The sequence below is a fragment of the Palaemon carinicauda genome, unplaced genomic scaffold (genome assembly GCF_036898095.1).
Source record: "Palaemon carinicauda isolate YSFRI2023 unplaced genomic scaffold, ASM3689809v2 scaffold175, whole genome shotgun sequence".
Taxonomy (NCBI): domain Eukaryota; kingdom Metazoa; phylum Arthropoda; class Malacostraca; order Decapoda; family Palaemonidae; genus Palaemon; species Palaemon carinicauda.
Window position 1 is genome coordinate 132501 of NW_027169314.1, and position 21392 is coordinate 153892.

The following is a 21392-nucleotide window of genomic DNA, read 5'->3' on the forward strand; positions in this document are numbered from 1 at the left end:
TGTATTTAACAAACATAAAATAAAATATTTAAATATCATTGAATAAAATATAATGAAAATTATTATAAGAATACATAAAATATATAGAACATTGTTAGGCAAAGAATTCACAAAATGGACACGAAATCGAGTACACTTGAAGTACATGATAAAAAAAGAAGATCGCTATATGGCAACACTCCCTCGTTCCCCCCTATGCTATGGGGTCATAGGATACGCGACCAACATAAGTAAGACCAATATATGTGAATATTTATGCTTCGTAGTATGTGAAGAACGTTATTTTCATTCTAATGTAGAAATGTAGATGTTTTTATTTATATTACGTGAAAGATTTGAATTCAATAGGCCAGCTAGTTTGTTTAAAATGTGTAATACTGAAAAAAAAAATATTATTGATGTTTTAGTAATTTTCGATGTAGTAATTCATTATAATTTCTAAAAAAAAATATATCTCCTAATATTTAAAAGAATTTACATTACATTCAATATTTCATGTATGTATCAATCCAAATTTATACATAGGCCTAAAATTATTTGAGTGTATCACCTATTCTTAGAATACCACATTAAAGTCCACGTGGTCATTAAACACAGCTATTCCCCTTCCCTCCCGCCCCCCTCCCAAAACCATTGGCTCTTCCGTCATAGGATCACTACGGCCCTCTGAACACTCACAAGGGCCACCATCCCTCGGAGGGTGGGACCTCTTAGGAGTAGTGGCTAGCTCCTGACTCATATAAATGCCACATCATTCACTCGCATTTAATTCATCTATCTTTTCCATCCCCACCTATTGAGGAGAACATCATCTGTTCTTTCATATTCCCCGCCTGAGGATTAAGGAACCCGCAGGTATAAAGCTCAGGTGGGGAAAATGAAAGAGAAATGTGAATTGTTTGGAAGTGTAAAAGCGGCAACGCTGCATTTCGCCCGGCGGCAACACAGAACAGCAGTCGATGCTTCTCACGTGGAGTTCCATGTGAGCTGAGAGAGAGAGAGAGAGAGAGAGAGAGAGAGAGAGAGAGAGAGAGAGAGACTGGATTGATTTTATCACCAATGTTATCATTGTGCGTTTTTGTCAGTTTTCCTTAAAAGATGCGATAATTGCAACGATGAAAAACAGGATAAATAACTTATTTATTTAAATTGTAATCATTGTAGTGGTTTGAATAATGCGGAAATGAATAATTGAGAATTTATTTGTTTATTTATACATAATTAAACTATGTATATTATTGGGAAATGTAGATTAAATTAAGAAATGCGATGCAACATCGGCCTAGCACTGAACTCGTCCATATCAATTGAATGTAGAGAAAAAGAAGAAGACGAAGAGAGAGAGAGAGAGAGAGAGAGAGAGAGAGAGAGAGAGAGAGAGAGAGAGAGAGAGAGAGACCTAATTGTTGGTACTTACCTCATGCAAGAGATTATCAAATGAGCTGTGCGTTGTGTGTACAAAGACGGATAATTGCCAATTGCAAAGACGTAATATGTCCTAGATACTAACGGGGTTAAATAGGCAGTATGAGGACACACGTACGAACACACACACCGTACTTCAAGTGGTAGATAAGATTGCTCTCTCTCTCTCTCTCTCTCTCTCTCTCTCTCTCTCTCTCTCTCTCTCTCTCTCTCTCTCTCTCTCTCTCTCTCTCTCTATATATATATATATATATATATATATATATATATATATATATATACTTATATATATATATATATATATATATATATATATATATATATATATATATATATATATATATATATATATATATAATCTCCTTCTACGCATATTGACGCAAAGGGCCTCGGTTAGATTTCTCCAGTCGTCTCTACCTGGAGCTTTTAATTCAATACTTCTCCATTCATCTACTTTGCGCTTCCTAGTTCTCAGCCATGTAGGCTTGGGTCTTCCAATTCTTCTAGTGCCTTGTGGAGCCTAGCTGAACGTTTGGTGAACTAATCTCTCTTGGGGAGTGCGAAGAGCATGCCCAAACCAACTCCATCTACCCCTCATCATGATCTCATCCACACATGGCACTCGAGTAATCTCTCTTACAGTTTCATTTCTAATCCTGTCCTGTCATTTAACTTCCAATATCCTTCTGAGGTCTTTGTTCTCAAACCTATTAAATCTATTGTTTCATTGTCATATCACGACTCATGTCCATAGAGTAACACCGATCTCACTAAACTGATATATAGTCTGATTTTTATATGTAATTTCAGGCGATTTGATTTCCAAATTTTACTTAACCTAGCCATTGTCGGATTTTTTTTTTTTCAATTTTTCACTAAACTCTAATTCTAAAGACCCTGTATTGGAGATCATTGTTCCTAAATACTTAAATGATTCTACCTCAATGCGTTCTCCTTCCAATGATATTTCATCTTCCATTGCATACTCCGTTCTCATCATCTCTGTCTTTCTTCTATTTATCTTCAACCTAACCTCGTGTGATATTTCATGCATTCTGGTAAGCAAGCATTGCAAATCCTTTGGTGTTCTGGTAATTAGGACAACATCATCAGCATACTCTAGGTCTGCTAAATTCCTATCACCATTCCAGTCCAATCCTTTTCCACCATCTCTGACTGTTCTACGCATTATAAAACCCATGAGGAGGATAAACAACATAGGTGACAACACATTCTCTTTGAGTACTCCGCTGTCCATTAACATTAACTTTGCCCTTGCTATGCCAATGAACAGACTTAATCAAATTCACATATTTAAGAGGAATTCCATAATAAGGCAGAACTCTCCATAAAATTGGCCAGTGCACACTATCAAAGGCTTTTTTAGTCCACAAATGTCATTAATTGGGGATTTCTATATTCTACGCATTGCTGTACAACATGTCTCAAAATGAAAATGTCTAAATCCTGCTTGTTCATCTCTCAGCTTTTCATCAATCTTTCTCTCCAGTCTCTTTAGAGTAAGCATACTAAATATTTTCATAACAACTGACTTGAGTGTTATGCCTCTGTAATCATTGCAATCAGTCAGGTCTCCTTTTTTTACCATCAACACTCCTAACTCCCATTCATCAGGTTTTGCCTCTTCATGCCACATTCTACAAAATAATCTTTTAAGTAGTCTTGGAGTCACTTCATTTTCGGTCAGTATCATCTGGGCAGTTATTCCATCGTATCCACTGGCTTTCCATCTCTTTAGTTTTTTTTAGGATAGCTTCTGATTCAAAAACATTGAATTCATTCATGGACACATCAAGGTCTTCATCAGCTTCAGGTATATCAATCAAATTATACCTTCCATATCTCCTATTCATAACCTCACTAAAGTGTTCCATCTAACGTTTTCTTCCTTCATCTGCTGGTGCTATAACAGAGCCATCTCTCTTTTTGATAGGTATATGCTTCTTCTTTGCTCCAATCGAGATTTCACTAATAATTCTATGAGCAATTCTTACATCATAGCAACTCCCTAAATTCATAGCTTTGTCAGCCTCATCTGCTTTACTGTCTAAATATTCTCTCCAGTCATTCCTGGCTTTCCTTTTGCCCTCACTGTCAATACTGGAATACTTAACACGCTCTACCTTGAAATTTTCATTACTTCCTCGAAACCTTTCAACAATCAATTTCTGTCTTTGTCTCCTTTTTACAGTATCCCAAGTATCATTTGATATCCATTGCTTTCTCTTTGTAACTGCATGTCCCAAGACTTCACTACTTAATGACTGATATATGTTCTTAATATCACACCATTCTTCATTAATTGTCTGTTCTTCATCTCTTAGAGTCTCTAATACTGCAAATCGATTCCTACATTCAATTGCAGATATTTCTCTGTTCTCTTCTTCTAACAGCTTAGTCGTATCAAACCTAGGTATTCTATCCATCTTTCTGTTAGGTTCTTTCAGTTTTAATTTCAGTGTGGTAATGAGGAGCTGGTGATCACTACCAATATCTGCACCTCTATAGCTTCTTACATTTTGTAATTGCCACATGATGAAGTCCATATATACTTGTGACTTATGGATGTTCTTGTGTTGAAAAAGAGTACTTCCAATAACAAGATTGTTTGCTGATGAGAAACTTATGAAATGTGCTCCATTTTCATTTACAACTTCGCCAAGACCCTCGACACACATCACATTCTCTATCCCTAGATTATTTCTTCCAACTATAGCATTGAAATCTCCAATCACAATTTTCATATGTCTCTCATGGATCTCATCTATTACCCTCTGCAGTTCTTCATAGAATTCATCTTTCCTTTCTTCAGGGTAATCATTTGAGGGGGAAAGCAAACTATAATACTCATATTGCACTGCGTTGATTTGAACTTTGCTGGTAACAATCTACTGTTCACAGTTCTCCACTCGGTTAATGCCTTTTCTGCTCTTGGTGTCATCACCATTCCTACCCCTTCTCTTCCAGCTCCATCTGATCTTCCAGAGTAAATATACATATTCCCTTGATCTAAATTTTCCTTACCAATCCCCTTACAACGTGTTTCACTTGGGGCCAAGATATCGAAACTATATTTCATAAATTCACTCTCCACTTGCTGTAACTTTCCAACCTGATTCATGGTTCTAATATTCCAATTATCTATTTTTAATTTTTCTTTAGTATATATAAACTGGAAGATTCTTAGCACCCCATTGCACACAGGACTGGGGGCCATTCTATCATCTTCTTTTTCCAAGACGGACTAAATCCAAAGAGGCTTCATCGGCTAGATACATCAAAGGATAACCAGGTCCTTGTGATGCGCAGTGCCTATCTAACTAAGGCAAGTGACCCCTGCCAGTCCATACTGATTCTAGTAAGACCAACCGCTAGGCATCAGGAGTAAAAGCCGAAGAGGCAGTTTGTCCATCGCCTTAAACTCAATCCGTCACCCTGCTGCCAGTGACTTCGAAATTTAGGGGGTCATTTCCTTTACACCCAAAGCCCTCGTTACTCCACCAAGTTGCTCATCCGCTTATACAAGTATAACCGTTGGCAAACATGGATTGCTAAGATACATCGCCTAGCTCGGCAGACATATATATATATATATATATATATATATATATATATATATATATATATATATATATGTGTGTGTATATATATATATATATATATATATATATATATATATATATATATATATATATATATAAATTTCTACCTCATACTTGGGATTGAACGCTGGCCCCTTCTAATGAAAGGCCAGCGTTCGATCCCAAGTATGAGGTAGAAATTTATTTCTATTTGAACACGATGTTGTGTTGATATTTATCCATATATATATATATATATATATATATATATATATATATATATATATATATTCTCTGTTCTTTTCATACAAAGGTCTTCAAACTAAACATTGTTATCTATCGTCACGTGTCAATTATAATTAATTGCAACATATCACAGGAGGAATTTCCTGTCAAAAGTGCAAAAGTTAAGTCTAAAGGTCACACATGAATGGCAGAGGCAAGGTACAGTAACAATAATCTAGAAACTGACTATATATATCTGTGATCTTCCCCCAAGTCACCTCTCCACCCAAACTAGTACCAGGGAGGGCCAGGCTTTATCAAGTAGACCTATAGGCTCCCCCAAACCTCCCATCCCTAGCTCACAAGGATGGTGAGGTTGCAGACACTACTTGAAACTCGAGTTTGAGTGGGTCTTTAATCCCAGTCCAGTAGATCGCCAGGCTACGTTTTAAAATAGGCTACCAATACTAGGTAGATTAGAAAATAGAATAAACTTAAATAAGTAATTGTGCAGTTGCTACTTTCCTCTTGGTAAGGGTAGAAGAGACACTTTAGCTATGGTAAACAGCTCTTCTAGGCGGACACCTTAAAATCAAACCATTGTTCTCTAGTCTTGGGTAGTGTCATAGCCTCTGTACCATAGTCTTCCTCAGTCTTGGGTTAGAGTTCTCTTAATAGGAGTACTATTCTATCTGTTTCATCATTTCCTTTCCTCACTGGGCTATTTTCCCTGTTGGAGCCCTTAGGCTTATATCATCCTACTTTTCCAATTATGGTTGTAGCTTAGCTAATAATAGTAATAATAATAATAATAATAATAATAATAATTTTCATTCTTGCCGTGATCTAGTTTTGCTAATTAAATTAAATTAGTATTTTAGTTTTCAAATTTATTTTCAATACTGAATTTTATTCTTCATGAGAGAGAGAGAGAGAGAGAGAGAGAGAGAGAGAGAGAGAGAGAGAGAGAGAGAGAGAGAGAGAGAGGCTGAAGTCCCCATTCATACTTAACCTTCAGAATATAATATGTATATTAATAGCTATTACAGTTGGCTCATCAAAAGCACGTTGAGCCCCACATACACAGTGGCCTTTGCTTCTATCATAAAGGACCTAACTTTCCATTTCTTTACATGTCTTTTTCCAACTGTTGTCATCTGTTCTCCCCATATGGCCAGACCATCTCATTACATTCTTAAAGTTTTAAAAGTCTCTCTAAAGGACCCAGCTTTCCAATACATTTCTTTTCATGTTTTTTTCCAACTGTTGTCATCTGTTCTTCCCATATGACCAGACCATCTCATTACATTCTTAAAGTTTTAAAGGTCTCTCTAAAGGACCCAGCTTTCCAATACAATCTTTACATGTCTTTTTCCAACTGTTCTCACCTGTTTTTCCCATATGGCCAGACCATCTCATTACACTCTTAAAGTATGAAAGGTCTCTCGTGATTGCCAGAGACAATGGATAGGATAATACCCTAGAGACCGACCGTACACACTAATGATCGCCGTCCTAGTCCGCTATCCTACCCAGTTAGGACCAGGGAGGGCCAGGGAATAGCCACTGAAGACTTTTGTTAACCCTTTCATCACTTTCATGCATTAACATATTTCTCACACTGAAAGTCTCATAAATTAAAGTAAATATTAATGGCTTCAATAGTTATTCTTCACCTGCAATTAGCATCAAAACTTAACTTCCATAAAGGAGAGTCTGCTCAACAAACAACTTTGAAATCCAAGTTTTGGCTTTCATAGACATTGCAAGCCTCTTTAAAAGCCATTGCATGTATCCCATTTTATGTATCCCAACTAAGTATTCTTATATTCCCCTTATATTACTATCATAGCCTTCTGAATGCTGACAAATACCCTAAAATTTATCGCTTTATAAAGTTTCTCTCGCCTAGTTCATGCAGTTTCTCTTCACTATTACCAGTCAAAATCTCCATCCGCAAACTTTAGTCAATCAATTCATCATAATTACGTCTAACATCATGCCTCTGGCATCTCGCATCACACTGTCCAAAAATGCATCAAACGTCTGAGTAATAGTAGCGTGAATTTGCCCCAGAAACAATTTTACAATTTTACACAAAAGCATCTCCCCTATATGATAAAGAGAAGGTTTTTGCCAGATGTATAACTCCTCGGTCTCTCCCTGTCCCTAGGGTAAGGAGGAGAGGGAGTAGTCATACCCTGGTGAGAGAGCTACCCTGAATGGTACACTCGGACACCACAATCCCCCGCAAATTGACGAAACTGCCTTGTTGTAGTTAGGAATGGGGGAGGGGTTGAATCTGTGTGTGCATACCTATCTAATTATTTAGCCGTCATTTTTGACGGGTCATGTACACTAGTATTTTAATAAAGGATTAGCAACTTATCCTATGTACTGTACAGTTGTACACAGGAAGTCCAAGCACACGTCACTCTGATGCATTGCACCCTTTCACACCCTTACTGTACGACGAGGAACCAAACAGATAGCGTAGGGGAGAGACGGCAGTGGTGGAATGCGGTGCTACGCTCAGGAACTCGCAGTGCAGTAAGGATGTAACAGGGTGTACTTCCTCAGAGCAGGCTGTGCCATCATTTTTTTTTTTAAACTCTAAACCTCAAGGCTGACTAATCCTAATTCTAGTCATTTGTTCATGGTTTCCACCTTTCTCAAACCTTCTAGCTTTATATAATTTATGATTAAGACTATTGATAGGCCTATAGATCATGGTTAATGTAGGTATATTATCCCAAAGAAATTATGTATGTGGCCTACAAAATTCTGACATTGTTATGGTATGTGGCATATCTTCAAAAGCATATTAAAAGTAAGCATTGGTACTGGTAACAGATAGCTATGGAACTACTAAAATGTTTTAGTATCTTTCGTTATGGGTAGTTAAAAAACCTGTTGGTTTCTCTTATTTTGTATTTATGAAAAACTTATAATTCATTGAAAGAAAACTTAGTTTATTTAACTAAACCCTTCAAGAATGTTGCTGAGATAATTCTATACCAGAGTGTCTGTCAGTGATGAGGAGGGACTCCTACAAGATCAGGTTACCTGAGAATCTACAATTAGTACTCTCTAACTGAGGTAGAATATATTAAAAACAGGAAGACCAAATCTATCCTAATATAAAAAAGTTGGCCACATACTATAACGACAGAGAAATTACGTTTTATATACAAATGATTAGGAGTTTTGTAAAACCTTTATAAAGAGGTTCAATTTTAAAGCTGTATGCCTGTTTTACATTTAAATTAAGAATACTACGACTCACCAAAATAATATTAAAAGTATTTATTATTATATTGATTATTATCAAATTATTACAGGACCAGAAAAGCGGCTCTTGAAGGAGAGTAATAACAAAAACGTGGATAAAAGTTTTAGTTTAGTTATCCATAATTATTTAAAGAGAATGGTTTCAATAAATGTTATAGAAAATAGAATTCACTGAATTTATATGGGGTACTATGCTGTTCTGCTTTATCATCATCATCATCATCATCATCATCATCAGCCATTATTAGTCCATTGCAGAATAAAGGCCCCAGATATACCCTTCTACTTCCATCTGTTTATGGTCTTTATGTGCCATTCCACACCCTCAGACGTTCTTAGTTCGTCAATCCATCGTCTTCTCTTTCTTCTGTTTCTTTTGCAATCTTTAGGGCCCCTATCTATTATTCTTAATGTCCATACAGTGTCTATTATTCTCATTATATGTCCTGTCCTATCCACGTCCATTTTCTAGCTAATCATATATATATATATATATATATATATATATATATATATATATATATATATATATATATATATATATATATATATATATATATATATATGTATATATATATACATATATATATATATACATATATATAAATATATATATATATATATGTATATATATATATATATATATATATATATATATATATATATATATATAAATAGATAGATAGATATAGATGTATATGAGTATATATATATATATATATATATATATATATATATATATATATATATATACATATATATGTATATATATATATATATATATATATATATATATATATATATATATATATATATATATATATATATATACATAAATTATCTAAAAAAAATAGCTTCATTTGACAAACCATCTAAGTAGGTATGTTGAAGGTAATAATGTTCCCCAGTTTGCAATTGTGCAATTTGGTTTTCGTAAAGACCTTGGAGCATGTGATGCCCTTCTTACAATCTCCAATGCTGTACAGAAATCCTTTGATTGTGGTCAGGAGGTTCGTATGATTGGCCTTGATTTTAGTGCTGCCTCTGGCCGTGTTAATCATGAGGCCCTTGTTTTCAAACTCAAACAGCTGGGAGTGGGTGGGTCGTTTCTTAGCATAATTATTGAATTTCTAAGTAAAAGATTATAAAGAGTTGTTGTTGATGGGCACCGTAGTGAGTATAGGAATGTTATATCTAGTATTCCTCAGGGTAGTGTTCTTGGCCCATCATTTTTCATACTAGATACACATGACATGTGGTTTGGTCCAGAAAACAAGCTCGTTGCATATTATTATTATTATTATTATTATTATTATTATTATTATTATTATTATTATTATTATTATTATTATTATTATTATTATTATTAATGTTATTATTATTATTATTATTATTATTATTATTATTATTATTATTATCAAGCTACAACCCTAGTTAGAAAAGCAGAATGCTATAAGCCCAGGGGCTCCAACAGGGAAAATAGCCCAGTGAAGAAAGGAAACAAGGAAAAATAAAATATTTTAAGAAAAGTAACATTAAAACAAATATCTCCAATATAAACTATAAAAACTTTAACAAAACAAGAGGAAGAGAAATAACATAGAATAGTGTGCCTGAGTGTACACTCAAGCAAGATAACTCTACCCCAAGACAGTGGAAGGCCATAGTACAGAGGCTATGGCACTACCCAAGACTAGAGAACAATTGCTTGATTTTGGAGCGTCCTTCTCCTAGATGAGCTGCTTACCATAGCTAAAGTGTCTCTTCTACCCTTACCAAGAGGAAAGTAGCCACTGAACAATTACATTGTAGTAGTTACCCCTTGAGAGAAGAAGAATCATTTAGTAATCTCGGTGTTGTTAGGTGTATGAGGACAGAGGAGAATATGTAGAGAATAGGCCAGCCTACTCGGTGTGTGTGTGTGTGTGTGTGTTTAAACAACTGAAAAATTAACCGTAACCAGATAGAAGGATCCAATGTAGTACTCTGTGGCCAGTTAAAAGACCCCATAACTCTCTGGTGGTAGTATCTCAACGGGTGGCTGGTGCCCTGGCCAACCTACTACTCTCTTTGCATCAATTCCATCTCCTAAATGTAGATCTGGGGTTGGGGAATCCCTTAATAGAGATCTAGCTAAAATTAGTGCATGGTGAATATTATGGGGCATGAAGTTGAATCCTAACAAAACTTAAAGTATGATTGTAAGTAGGTCGAGGACAGTGGCTCCTCAACATCCAGAACTTTACATTGATAAAGTTTCTAATTCAAAACTCTAGATTCAAATCTTGATAGCAAATTTACTCTTGCAAAGCATATTCAATATTCTTACTATTCAATTGCACAAAAATGGCTCATTGAGAAAGTCGTTCAATTAGTTCTTTGTGTAGGCCTATGTTGTATAAGATTTTCCCCAATTCAGATGACCCATTCGCATTCAGATCTTCCCAGACTGTAGCCTCGATATACAATCATGTTTTTTACACTATAAGTCATAATATGACAGAGTATTCTAGAAGTTTTATTCCAGTTGTGACCAGATTGTGGAATGATCTTCCTAATCTGACAGTAGAATCACTGGAACTTCATGTTCAAACTTGTTTTACATTCGTAGTTTTTGAACATGTTGATATGTTCCGTTTTATAGTTTATATATGACTGATCTATTTTAACGTTACTTATCTTAGGATATTTCATATTTTTATACATACTTTTATGTACTTTATTTCCTTTTCCTTTATTTCCTTTCCTCCCTGGGCTGCTTTCCTTGTCGGAGCCATTGAATTTGTAGCATTCTGTTTCTCCAACTAGGGTTGTACGTTGTCTAATAATAATAATAATAATAATAATAATAATAATAATAATAATAATAATAATAATAATAATAATAACATATTTGTCATTACTGTTTCCTGTTTTTGACTATCTGTCCCAAGTTATTTTGCAAGTTAATATATGTTGAATTTTTAATATAAATATTGACATATTTTGCAATAATAATAATAATAATAATAATAATAATAATAATAATAATAATAATAATAATAATAATAATAATAATACATCCGAAGCCGTAGAAGTTGTTTGTGAGAACTGTTCGTTGCAAAAAAAAAAAAAAAAAAAAAAAAAAAAAAAAAAAAAAAAAAAAAAAAAAAAAAAAAAAACAGCATCTTGCACAGAACCCTCCAGCTTAGCTCCAAGGGTCTACCGGACCAACATTAACAAAAAAATAGATATACGTTACATGCTATTAAACACCTGCGAGAGTTTTGTTAAATATATTGTACTAAGATAAAGTTAATTCATATTTTATTCATATTAGAGTGCTGGATATTCAATGAACTGTCTGCTTTTGTGGAGATTGAAATATAGATTTTATAGAATTGCGTGTTTAGGACTTGTGACTTGGGGCTATCATGGGTTAAGTAAAAAATAATATGAACTATGCTAGTGTTTTTTTATGAGAAGATTTGCATGTATCCGATTCAAATAAGAGAATACTGGATGAAACATAATTTGAAATAGTTAGCTTCAGCCATGTTTAGAGTTTATAGAAATTAAACGATTTCATACGCTAAATGCCAAATATTATTTTGAATAAGATACATCTTGTAAAAAATGCTATTTCCTGTTATGTTGGTAATTAGATTAAATTACAATAATTATTGAATATGCCCCCTTCGGCTGGTTACGTTCACGTTATATCTAAATGTTTCTGGTTAGATTTGAATTATATTTCCTCTGAGTAATAAGTAAATATTAGATAATTCTAAATATAAAAAAAATAATTTTTAGTGTATTTTCTTGAAAATAGTGCAAAAATATTGCATATAAAATTATTATCACATTAGTGAATGTGACTCTTTGGCTGCGTTCTACTCTGTTTTCTTTATTATATTAAAACTTTTATGAATAATAATTTTTAAAGCCAAGTAATACAACAAATTTCATATAAAAATAATTATTTAAAAATACCTTATATGATAAATAATATAATTAGTAAAAAAACAGAATTTTTCAACCGCAATAATAAATAAAATCATACCGAACGGTCCTTAGTCTACAAGACAAAAGCCGGTCGCTGATTGGTCAACGCATTGGCATGTTTTCATCCCTCGACCAATCAGCGACGCGCTGTCAATTAGAGTAATGTATTCGAATGGCGGTGCATAGTTGCTTCTAGGTTGAATTTCGCTCTACTTTTCGGCAATTATTAGTGATGGAGCGGTCTTAAGCTGAAGATATTCGTTTAAATTGACTGGATGTTCATCCGTGATGGATTTTTAAGCTTGGAGAAGATTTATTCTAAAGAAATAAGCTTAAATTACGCCAGCAAGTCTTAGCACCAGGTTAGTCTCGTGTCAAAAATATTGTGATTTAACCTTGAAATGACGACTCATTTCTTGTAATATACTAAAATGGTAATTAGGTACTGCAGCTTTATTTAAGTCGCTTAAATTTTGCCAAATTTTTATTTATTAACTGCAGCAATAATGCTGATAAGGCAAGAAATATGCGTAGCATGGCTTGTCCAAGCTTTGGACTCTACACGAAGGCCATGGACAAAATATCTATTTATCTTTCTCTACCGTAATAGATATCTTTAATTAATATGTAACTATATTAATGGGCAATGAATTAATAATAATACTACAGTAGACAGTACCAGGAGGCCTACTGTAGGCTACACGAGTATGTGAGTCATATTTTTCATACACGTTATCTTAAACTTTATCTATATCTGACCATAAATATTTGTAAACAACTCAGTTATGAGTTTCCCTACTACCCATATTAGGGTGAACTACTAGTTTTACTAACCCTTTTTATTAAAACAATAATGAGGGATCCCAGTGGGAAACTGAAATTTTGGGTGGGGAACAATTAATAACAGTGTACTGAAATATTAATTGTCAGAAATGCATAATAAACATTAAAAGATTATTATTAACATTTGTTTATTATTTGATTTATTTAAACTTATTGTTACCAAAATGCAGCCTTTGTATATCAGCGATTGAACTTTGCCATTTTCTATGCCGGAGCCGACCTGTGTCCGCTGATCTACAATCGTGCCTAACTTAACCTATCCTAACATAGTGGCCAGGTCCGATTGTGGCCAAAAGTATTATTATTAATAGCTAAGCTACAACCTATGTTTGAAAAGCAGGATGCTATAAGTCCAAGAGTTCCAATAGAGAAAATAGTCCAGTGGGGAAAAGGAAACAAGTAAACTACATGAGAAGTATCGAATGACAGATATAAAATATCTTAAGATCATTAACAACATTAAAATAGATCTGTCATATATAAGCTAAGAAGAGAGACTTATGTTAACCTGTTCAACATAAAAACATTCACTGCAAGTTTGAACTTCTGAAGTGCTAACGATTCAGCTGCCTGATTAGGAAGATCATTCCACAATTTTTCTTTTATGACATGTAGTCTACACACGCTGTATCTCCTTAAGTAGCTTCAAGTATTCTGTTCACCAATCCCAGACCCACCACCAATGATGGAGGATGCCTTCCAACATCCCTGGGACAATCTGGATTTTAAGCCTCGTCATCCTTCTGGCGAATACGTCCAATATTCAACAGACTGTTGATGACTTCGAACGTTAGGATAACCCTTGTGGCCCCCCAAGTAATCACACATCGAATGGTTTATGGATTTGCTGATGCTCCTCATCTCAGGGTACTGGTTGAACTACCCCAATGGTCCTACCTTCTCTGATAGCCCTATCTGTGGAAGGTACCATGGGTCACTGACTTCCCTGTCACTTCAAATTTGGAGACTATCCAGCATTTCCTCTGAGCAAAAGGATTTTTGCAAGGCGCTGTACAGATGTCTAGATACCTGCAGACAGAGAAAGCGGGCCATCTTTTTCAGTTGGTGTCGTAGATGGGATTTTTATTTGGTTGTAGCCTCAGGAATTAATTGCCGATTTCCTTGTCTTCCTTCACCACGAGAAGCTATTCTTAAAGGTCATAGTGAAGGTAATTTTACCTTTTGGGTGGGTGGGACTTACCCGTTACCTGGCAACTATGTTTACTCCATTGAAAAGCTCGACAGATGTTTCAAGCTTTGCTGAAGTCATATCAAAAGGTCCTCAACTTACAAACATTCAGAGAGTGAAACACAAAACCAACTGAAATCAGAAATCTCAGAAATTGTATCAAAAGTTCATACTGTAATGAAATACTGTAATTAAATAATACATATATTTAATGCCGTAAGCAAGACTTGACTATTTGTTGACTTTTGCAATTGAAAATCATAGGCATGTGAGTCAGGCGAAGAATACCCTAGGCCAAAGATTAATAAAATGCAACTTACAAATAATTCAACTTGAAAACAGCTCTTTGGAACCTATTAAGTATGTAATGAGGACTTTCTGTAATCCTATTTAAAGTTTCAGGTTTGTACGGTCATGAGAAATATAAATCGATTTCGAACTGATTATATTTGCAAAGTAGCTTTTATAACAGAACATGTATTTGCTGTATATGATAAAGAAGATGAGAAAACAATGAATAAAAATTATACACCAATAGCAGTAAATACAAATTGGATAAAAAAACAGAGGAAAATGTTCATTATTCTTTTGTCTTCCAGGATGAACACCACCCAGCAGCACAGCCAACAACCATGGGAGGGAAACATTCAGAAGCAACTCTGGCAGCTGCGATACGAAGACCCCACCCAGTACCAGGCGCTGGTGAAGATGCACCTCTCCTTTGCTACGGATCTTCCCGTAGATGAGTGAGTATTTTTAACCCTTTTACCCCCAAAGGACATACTGGTACGTTTCACAAAACTCATCCCTTTACCCCCATGGACGTACCGGTACGTCCTTGAAAAAATGGTATAAAATTTTTCTTTTTCATATTTTTGATAATTTTTTGAGAAAATTCAGGCATTTTCCAAGAGAACGAGACCAACCTGACCTCTCTATGACAAAAATTAAGGCTGTTAGAGCAATTTAAAAAATATATACTGCAAAATGTGCTGGGGAAAAAATAACCCCTTGGGGGTTAAGGGTTGGAAATTTCCAAAGAGCCTGGGGGTAAAAGGGTTAAGTGTCATCGTGGGTGCCCAATGTTAACTATATATATTATCAAGATGTAGATGAATTGGGCACATTTTGAGAAGGGAGGGTGAATTAATCCAGGATGTACCTGAATGGAAGCTGCTGGACAGGAGATATGCAGTAGACCAAGAGAAACGAGGCTGACGACAAGCGGAGGGAGGTTGGATCTGAGAATCAGGTTGAGCTCAGAGAGGTGGCACAGGAAAGAGACGTGAATTCATTGAGGCTCTATGCATCCTGTGGGTCTCAGAGGATTAAGAGAAGGTAGCATTGTGTATCCTAGAATTAACAGCCCAGTGTATATTAATTGAGGTAATGTGGAGTTCTGTCATTTTTTATCTAGGATTCTGTTGGTGTTTTGTTCATACTGAGATGAATATTATATAATGGTACAGTATAGTATACTGTGTACTTTTTTTGTATTTTTTTTAATATGTTTTTAATCCAAAAAGATTTTGTGTACTTACATGTTTTGGAAGCTTTTGTAGTTTGAAGTCTTAGATTGAAACCTCAAGCAATAATCTAAAGATATCAAGAGGGGAGTATATTTGTCTGGAAAATTTGCACACTTAGTGTATTTTTATGGTACTTTTCCATTTCTTAATTTTCTTTTAATTGATTTTGTTAAGCTTTTCAATCCCTTTAAGTGATGTAGTGTCTTTGCCATTTTATATTTGCTAGTTACTGGAACCGAATTAGGTTTGACAATACTTATTTTATAAAATTTAACCAAAGCAAAAATTTGAATTTGTAGATTCACAATAGGCCCATCTTGATTCGCATAAAAGTTGAAGTTGGATTTGAATAAATTTTATACTTATCAACTGGTTCCTTAGACATTGAGAAAGACAATGAAGAACTCTTGAGTATACTCTCTATTCTAAAGGGACATCTTGATTCACATAATTAAAGCAAAACCTATCGACTGGTTCCGTAGACTTTGAGACCGACAGTGAACACAGCTATAGAATACTGTTAATCCTCTTCATCTCAGACCTCTTGAATTTATCAGGTGTGATGGTAGAGGAGCCCTCAAGCAGCCCGCCAACCGAAAGTGGCAATTGACGCCCCTCATACGTCGACTGGGACGAGCGACAGTGTCCACGAGAGGCGTGATGGAGGGGGCTCCGCTCACGCAGGAAGGCGTATGTCAAGCTTTTCAGCTCATACATTTCCTTAATAAGGAATACAGTAAGTGGATTTTGTATTCTGTGTTTGAAGAAGTCTTGGGTTAGAATCTCGACTCTTGTGGCTGTATGTCGTGGAGATAGAGATCAAGTTTTAGCATGTTTTTTTTAAAACATATGGAAGAGAGGAAGGTGCATAACAATGACTTGCTGTTGCGTGGATAAATGTCTAATGAGGTTAGAAAATTAATTGATTAAACTGGTTTTTTCAATATTAATCTTACCCGATGAGCATGTAGCTGTCAACTCTGTTGCCCGACAGAAATCTACGGTCGGGATACGCCAGCGATCGCTATACAGGTGGGGGTGTACACAACAGCGCCATCTGTGAGTAGGTACTCAAGTACTTCTTGTCAACAAGAACTCAATTTTTCCTCTGTCGTGCCACCGGCAAGACCTACTAATACGCCGTCCCTAACTGGATTTGTTTTCACAACTTTTTGGTGAAGTACACTATTCCAGTTTTGAGCTTTCGCTATGCAGGGGTTTTATCTTCATTTCAAAACTTGAACTCGTTTTGGATAGATTTAATTATGGTGACGAAGAGAGTATGGATTCTCTTTCACTTTTAAATGGCCGACCCTTCCCTTAGACGGAAGTGTTGGTGTCGAAGAGAGTATAGACTCTCTTTCACTTTTAATGACCGACCCTTCCCTTAGACGGAAGTGTGTTTAGGTTTTTGGTAATTTTGCTTAACAAAGTTATAGATTTATTTTATATCTCTCCGCCATTTATAGGCCTCTTCGATTAACTTTCCATTTATTATAAACTTATAAAAATTAATTTTTATGTTTGTTTATATGCGACCTTTCCTAATAGTAGGCGGTCCTTACTTGGAACCGAAGTTAATTAACATTGAGCCCGTCATATCGTATTTCCTGTTAAGAATTTATGCTATTTTAATTTTAATGTTTTTGAAAGAATTTCTTTGATAGTCTCGTACTGTTTTCAAAGATGAACTAACGTTTAGTTTAGTCTCCGCAGTTGTTGACGTTCAGAACGTTCAACATGCGCTCTATCGTTACGATAGAGAGAGAGTATTTCACGGTTTCACGTTGCAGTAAGAGTAAACCGATTCTAGCGTTTCGTTCATTCTTTCTTAGCTTAAATGGTTTTAATTCTAATAATGGAACTTTTTATTTGGGAAACCTTTCAGTTTTTTTTCCTTTAACAAATAATATGTTTTAACGATATATAATTGGGCTCATCTCTCAGGTTCTAAGTCAAGAGAGAGAGAGAGATAGAGACGGAGGGAGAGAGAGGAGGATAAACGTTTCGTTCAAGCGGGTAACGTTGTTCTCGTTTTTTTACTCTTCTCCCTAGTCGCTATAGGGGAAGAAGGTAAAACGTTTCTAGAGTTTTATTCTTGTTCCCAGGCTTTTTGCGGTGAGAGATTTTAAACGTAGTTTATTTGATCTAGTGTTTAGTCTCTTTTCCAGTCACTGAATTCTTTATCTTTCATTATGTTTTTCTGTTACATTGTAAAACTGTTTTCGCAATTACTACCTTTTAATGAAGGATAGGATTGCGTGTTTCAGGTACAAATCACTTAAAGTTTCGAGTTCAGTGAAATAAGTGCTAACAGAAAATCAGAAGTGATAAAGTGATATGCGCAAAGTGTTACAGTGTTGCGTTCGAGGGTTCGTTTGTTCATGCCAGTTGTTCACCTAGTCTGATACCTCTTACAAGCTCCCAAGCCCAGGGGAGAAGTAATGTCGAAGGACTTATGGGTTCCACAGGTCTTGATCGATGAACAGACGTTTCCCTCCGTGGTTTCGGGTGTATCTACACACGTTGCCGACGTGATCACCCCACCCACACAAAGACGAGAGAGCCCATTTATTCCTCGTCTGCGGAAGAGGTTTCTCGCAGAAACCATGGACCAAATCTTGCAGCTTTTAAGTGCAAGTCGGTCCCTTCCGCGCAAGTCCAACGGCCTAGGTGTAGCCACTGGGTCAGTTCGGACTCGCTCCAGTCATCCGACGACTGCACACCTCCCAAGAGAGGCAAGGCGGTACCGCAACAGGCAGTAACTCCGTCTGTTGCCGCACCAGCTGTTTTAGACCCTCAGTCACAACGGACAGTAGCTCCGTTTGTTGTCGTCTTTCATAGACCCTAGTGGTCCATGCTGCAGACTATACAGTCTCAGCTTGCTCCTTCATGCAGGAGTATCGTGCTGGAAGGTTGACAATGCACCTGTTAATCTACAACCTTCCACGGTTGTGCGCTCAGCAGATACTGCGGCTGCCTGCTCCCACACTCCACCTGTGAGAGCTCCACCACCGATGCGCAGTCCACCCTGCCAGACGCATGTTCTTGCTGCACCATCCGTTGACATGCGTGAGCTACCGCATCAGCAGTGGGAAGGTGCTGTAGAGCTGCCGGGTTCCAGTACTATGCGGCATTCTCCGCAACCCATGCGGCATGCTCCGCATACCATACAGCATGCTCTGCAACCCACCACAGCCCCTCCCACGCACCAACACTCAGCTTTTGTTGTTGCCAGCTCCCACACTCCGACTGCGGAGAAGGTTGACGATGCACCCGTGGGCCTACACCTCCCACGGTTGTGCGCCCGGCATGGCTTCCTGCTCTCACACTCTTGTTGTGAGAGCTCCTCCACCCATGCACAGTCAACCCTGCCAGATGTATGATGACTCCCACACACAGAGCACTCCGTTGCCGTGCGTGAGCTACCACAAGCTGCCGTGTTTTGACACGGTGTGTCAGCCTCCGCCACACACTGTGGTTACCGCCACTCGCCCGCAGCAAACTAGTCAGTCAGGAGTTGAGGCTTCCCCACACAACTTTGGTTGTTGCCAACTCACAGACTGTCAAACAGTTACATGACGTTGCCTGCTGGTCTGCTACTTATACACCAGTGCTGTATGTCCTCACGCTCCTGTTGTGGTTGACAGTTCAGTTTTTGACAGTTCACAGACTGTCAAGCAGTTTCATAACGTTTCCTTCTGGTCTGCTGCTTTTGCACCAGTGAAACCCTCACTGAGAGAACCTAGCTTTTCTCGGACATGGTTCCTGTAGATGAGAAAGTGCTGTTCTCCCTCCTTCTGATATTCCCTTGAGGACTCTGTCATTTGGAGAGGAGCCTTAAGCTGCTTAGCCTCCTATGGACTTTAATTTAAGCATAACATGCTTCCAGGGAGGGTAAATGGTTCCGCTTCAGTCGCTAACCCCGTCTGTTGCCACACCTGCTCCCATAGACCTTGGGCTTTGTTGCAAGACATGCAGTCCAAGCTTAGTCCTTGATAGAGGATTTTTTACGGAGAAGAACCTTCTTGCCAACGACCTTCCTACCGGTTGGTTGTACGCCCTGTTGACGCTGAGGTATCCTACTCACGTCCGCCAGTTGAGATGGTTCCTCCACCGGTGCGACCCAGTGTGGGTTGCCAGTCGCACGTTGACGTTAAGCTACTCTCGGAGGTGGTTGTGGACGTTCAGTGTGTCACTGGGAAGACGTTCAACAACCAGCAGAGGTGACTTGTTGTGACGCAGTGCGGCAACCTCAGCAACCCGATAAGGGGTTGTCTGTACTACCCAGACAGTCTAGACAGTTTCGGGTTGTCGCTGTACTTCCTCGCATCCCCATGGTTGACAGTTCACAGACTGTGCAGCAGTTCCATGATCTTGTGTCCGGCTCCGTCATGCATCCACCAGTGCGACCGGATTCAGCGAGTCAGACGTTGCCCACTCCGTTGCCGTTTCCTCATCAGTTTCGGATGAGGAACCCTCTGATGAGGACTTGGCTGAACAAGAAAATCAATCCCCAGCCCTGCTATCCATCCAGAAGATGCTGAAGAAGGAATACGGCCCTGTCAGGCTGTGGATGAGTCTGGTTAGGACACTGTCATCCGTGGTTCAATTGGTGTCACTTGGAAGACTACACCTCCGTCCTCTTCGGTTTCATCTAGCTCTTCACTGGAAAAGGACAAGACGCTAGAAGCGGTCTCGATCCCGGTTTCCGGAAGATAAGTCTGGTCTAACCTGAGGAAAGGACTTTATCAACCTTTTATAGGGTCTTCCCCTGACTGTTCAGACTCCCAACCACGTTCTCTTCTCAGACGCATCGGACGTAGGCTGGGGTGCGACCTTAGGCGGTAGGGAATGCTCGGGATTATGCTCTCGAGTCAAAGGACAATGCATTTTAACAGCAAGAAGCTTCTGGCAGTACGTCTGACCTGGAAAAGCTTCAGGTCTCTCCTTCAAGACAAAGTAATGGAGGTCAACACAGACAACTCCCTGCTTTGATGTTCATCTCCTAGCAAGGAGGGACCTACTCTCTGACATGGTGCGAGTTCGCTAGTGACCTCCTCTTCTGTTCAACAGGTCTAGACTTTTCACTAGTAACAAGTTTCTTCCAAGGCGACTTGAATGTCTTAGCAGTTTGTCTCAGTAGGAAGGGACAATAATTCCAACATATTGGACCCTCCACAGAGATGTATGCAAGAGACTTTGGGTCACCTGGGGCCAGCCAACCATAGTTCTCTTCGCAACCTCGATGTCCAAGAGGCTCTCAATACTTTGCTCACCTATCCCGGACCCAGCAGTGGTTCT

At 37.5% G+C, this 21392-nt stretch overlaps 1 protein-coding gene across 1 annotated transcript in view; it reads left to right on the forward strand.

The window, feature by feature from the left end:
• Nucleotides 1-12665: 12665 nt before the first annotated feature.
• Nucleotides 12666-21392, forward strand: part of RhoGAP54D (Rho GTPase activating protein at 54D) — a 41464-nt gene continuing 32737 nt past the window's right edge. The window contains exons 1-3 of the mRNA XM_068368232.1: nt 12666-12889; nt 15159-15305; nt 16646-16824. Coding sequence (XP_068224333.1) covers nt 15160-15305; nt 16646-16824 — 325 coding nt within the window. The 5' untranslated portion in view covers nt 12666-12889; nt 15159. The remainder of the gene's footprint in view (nt 12890-15158; nt 15306-16645; nt 16825-21392) is intronic.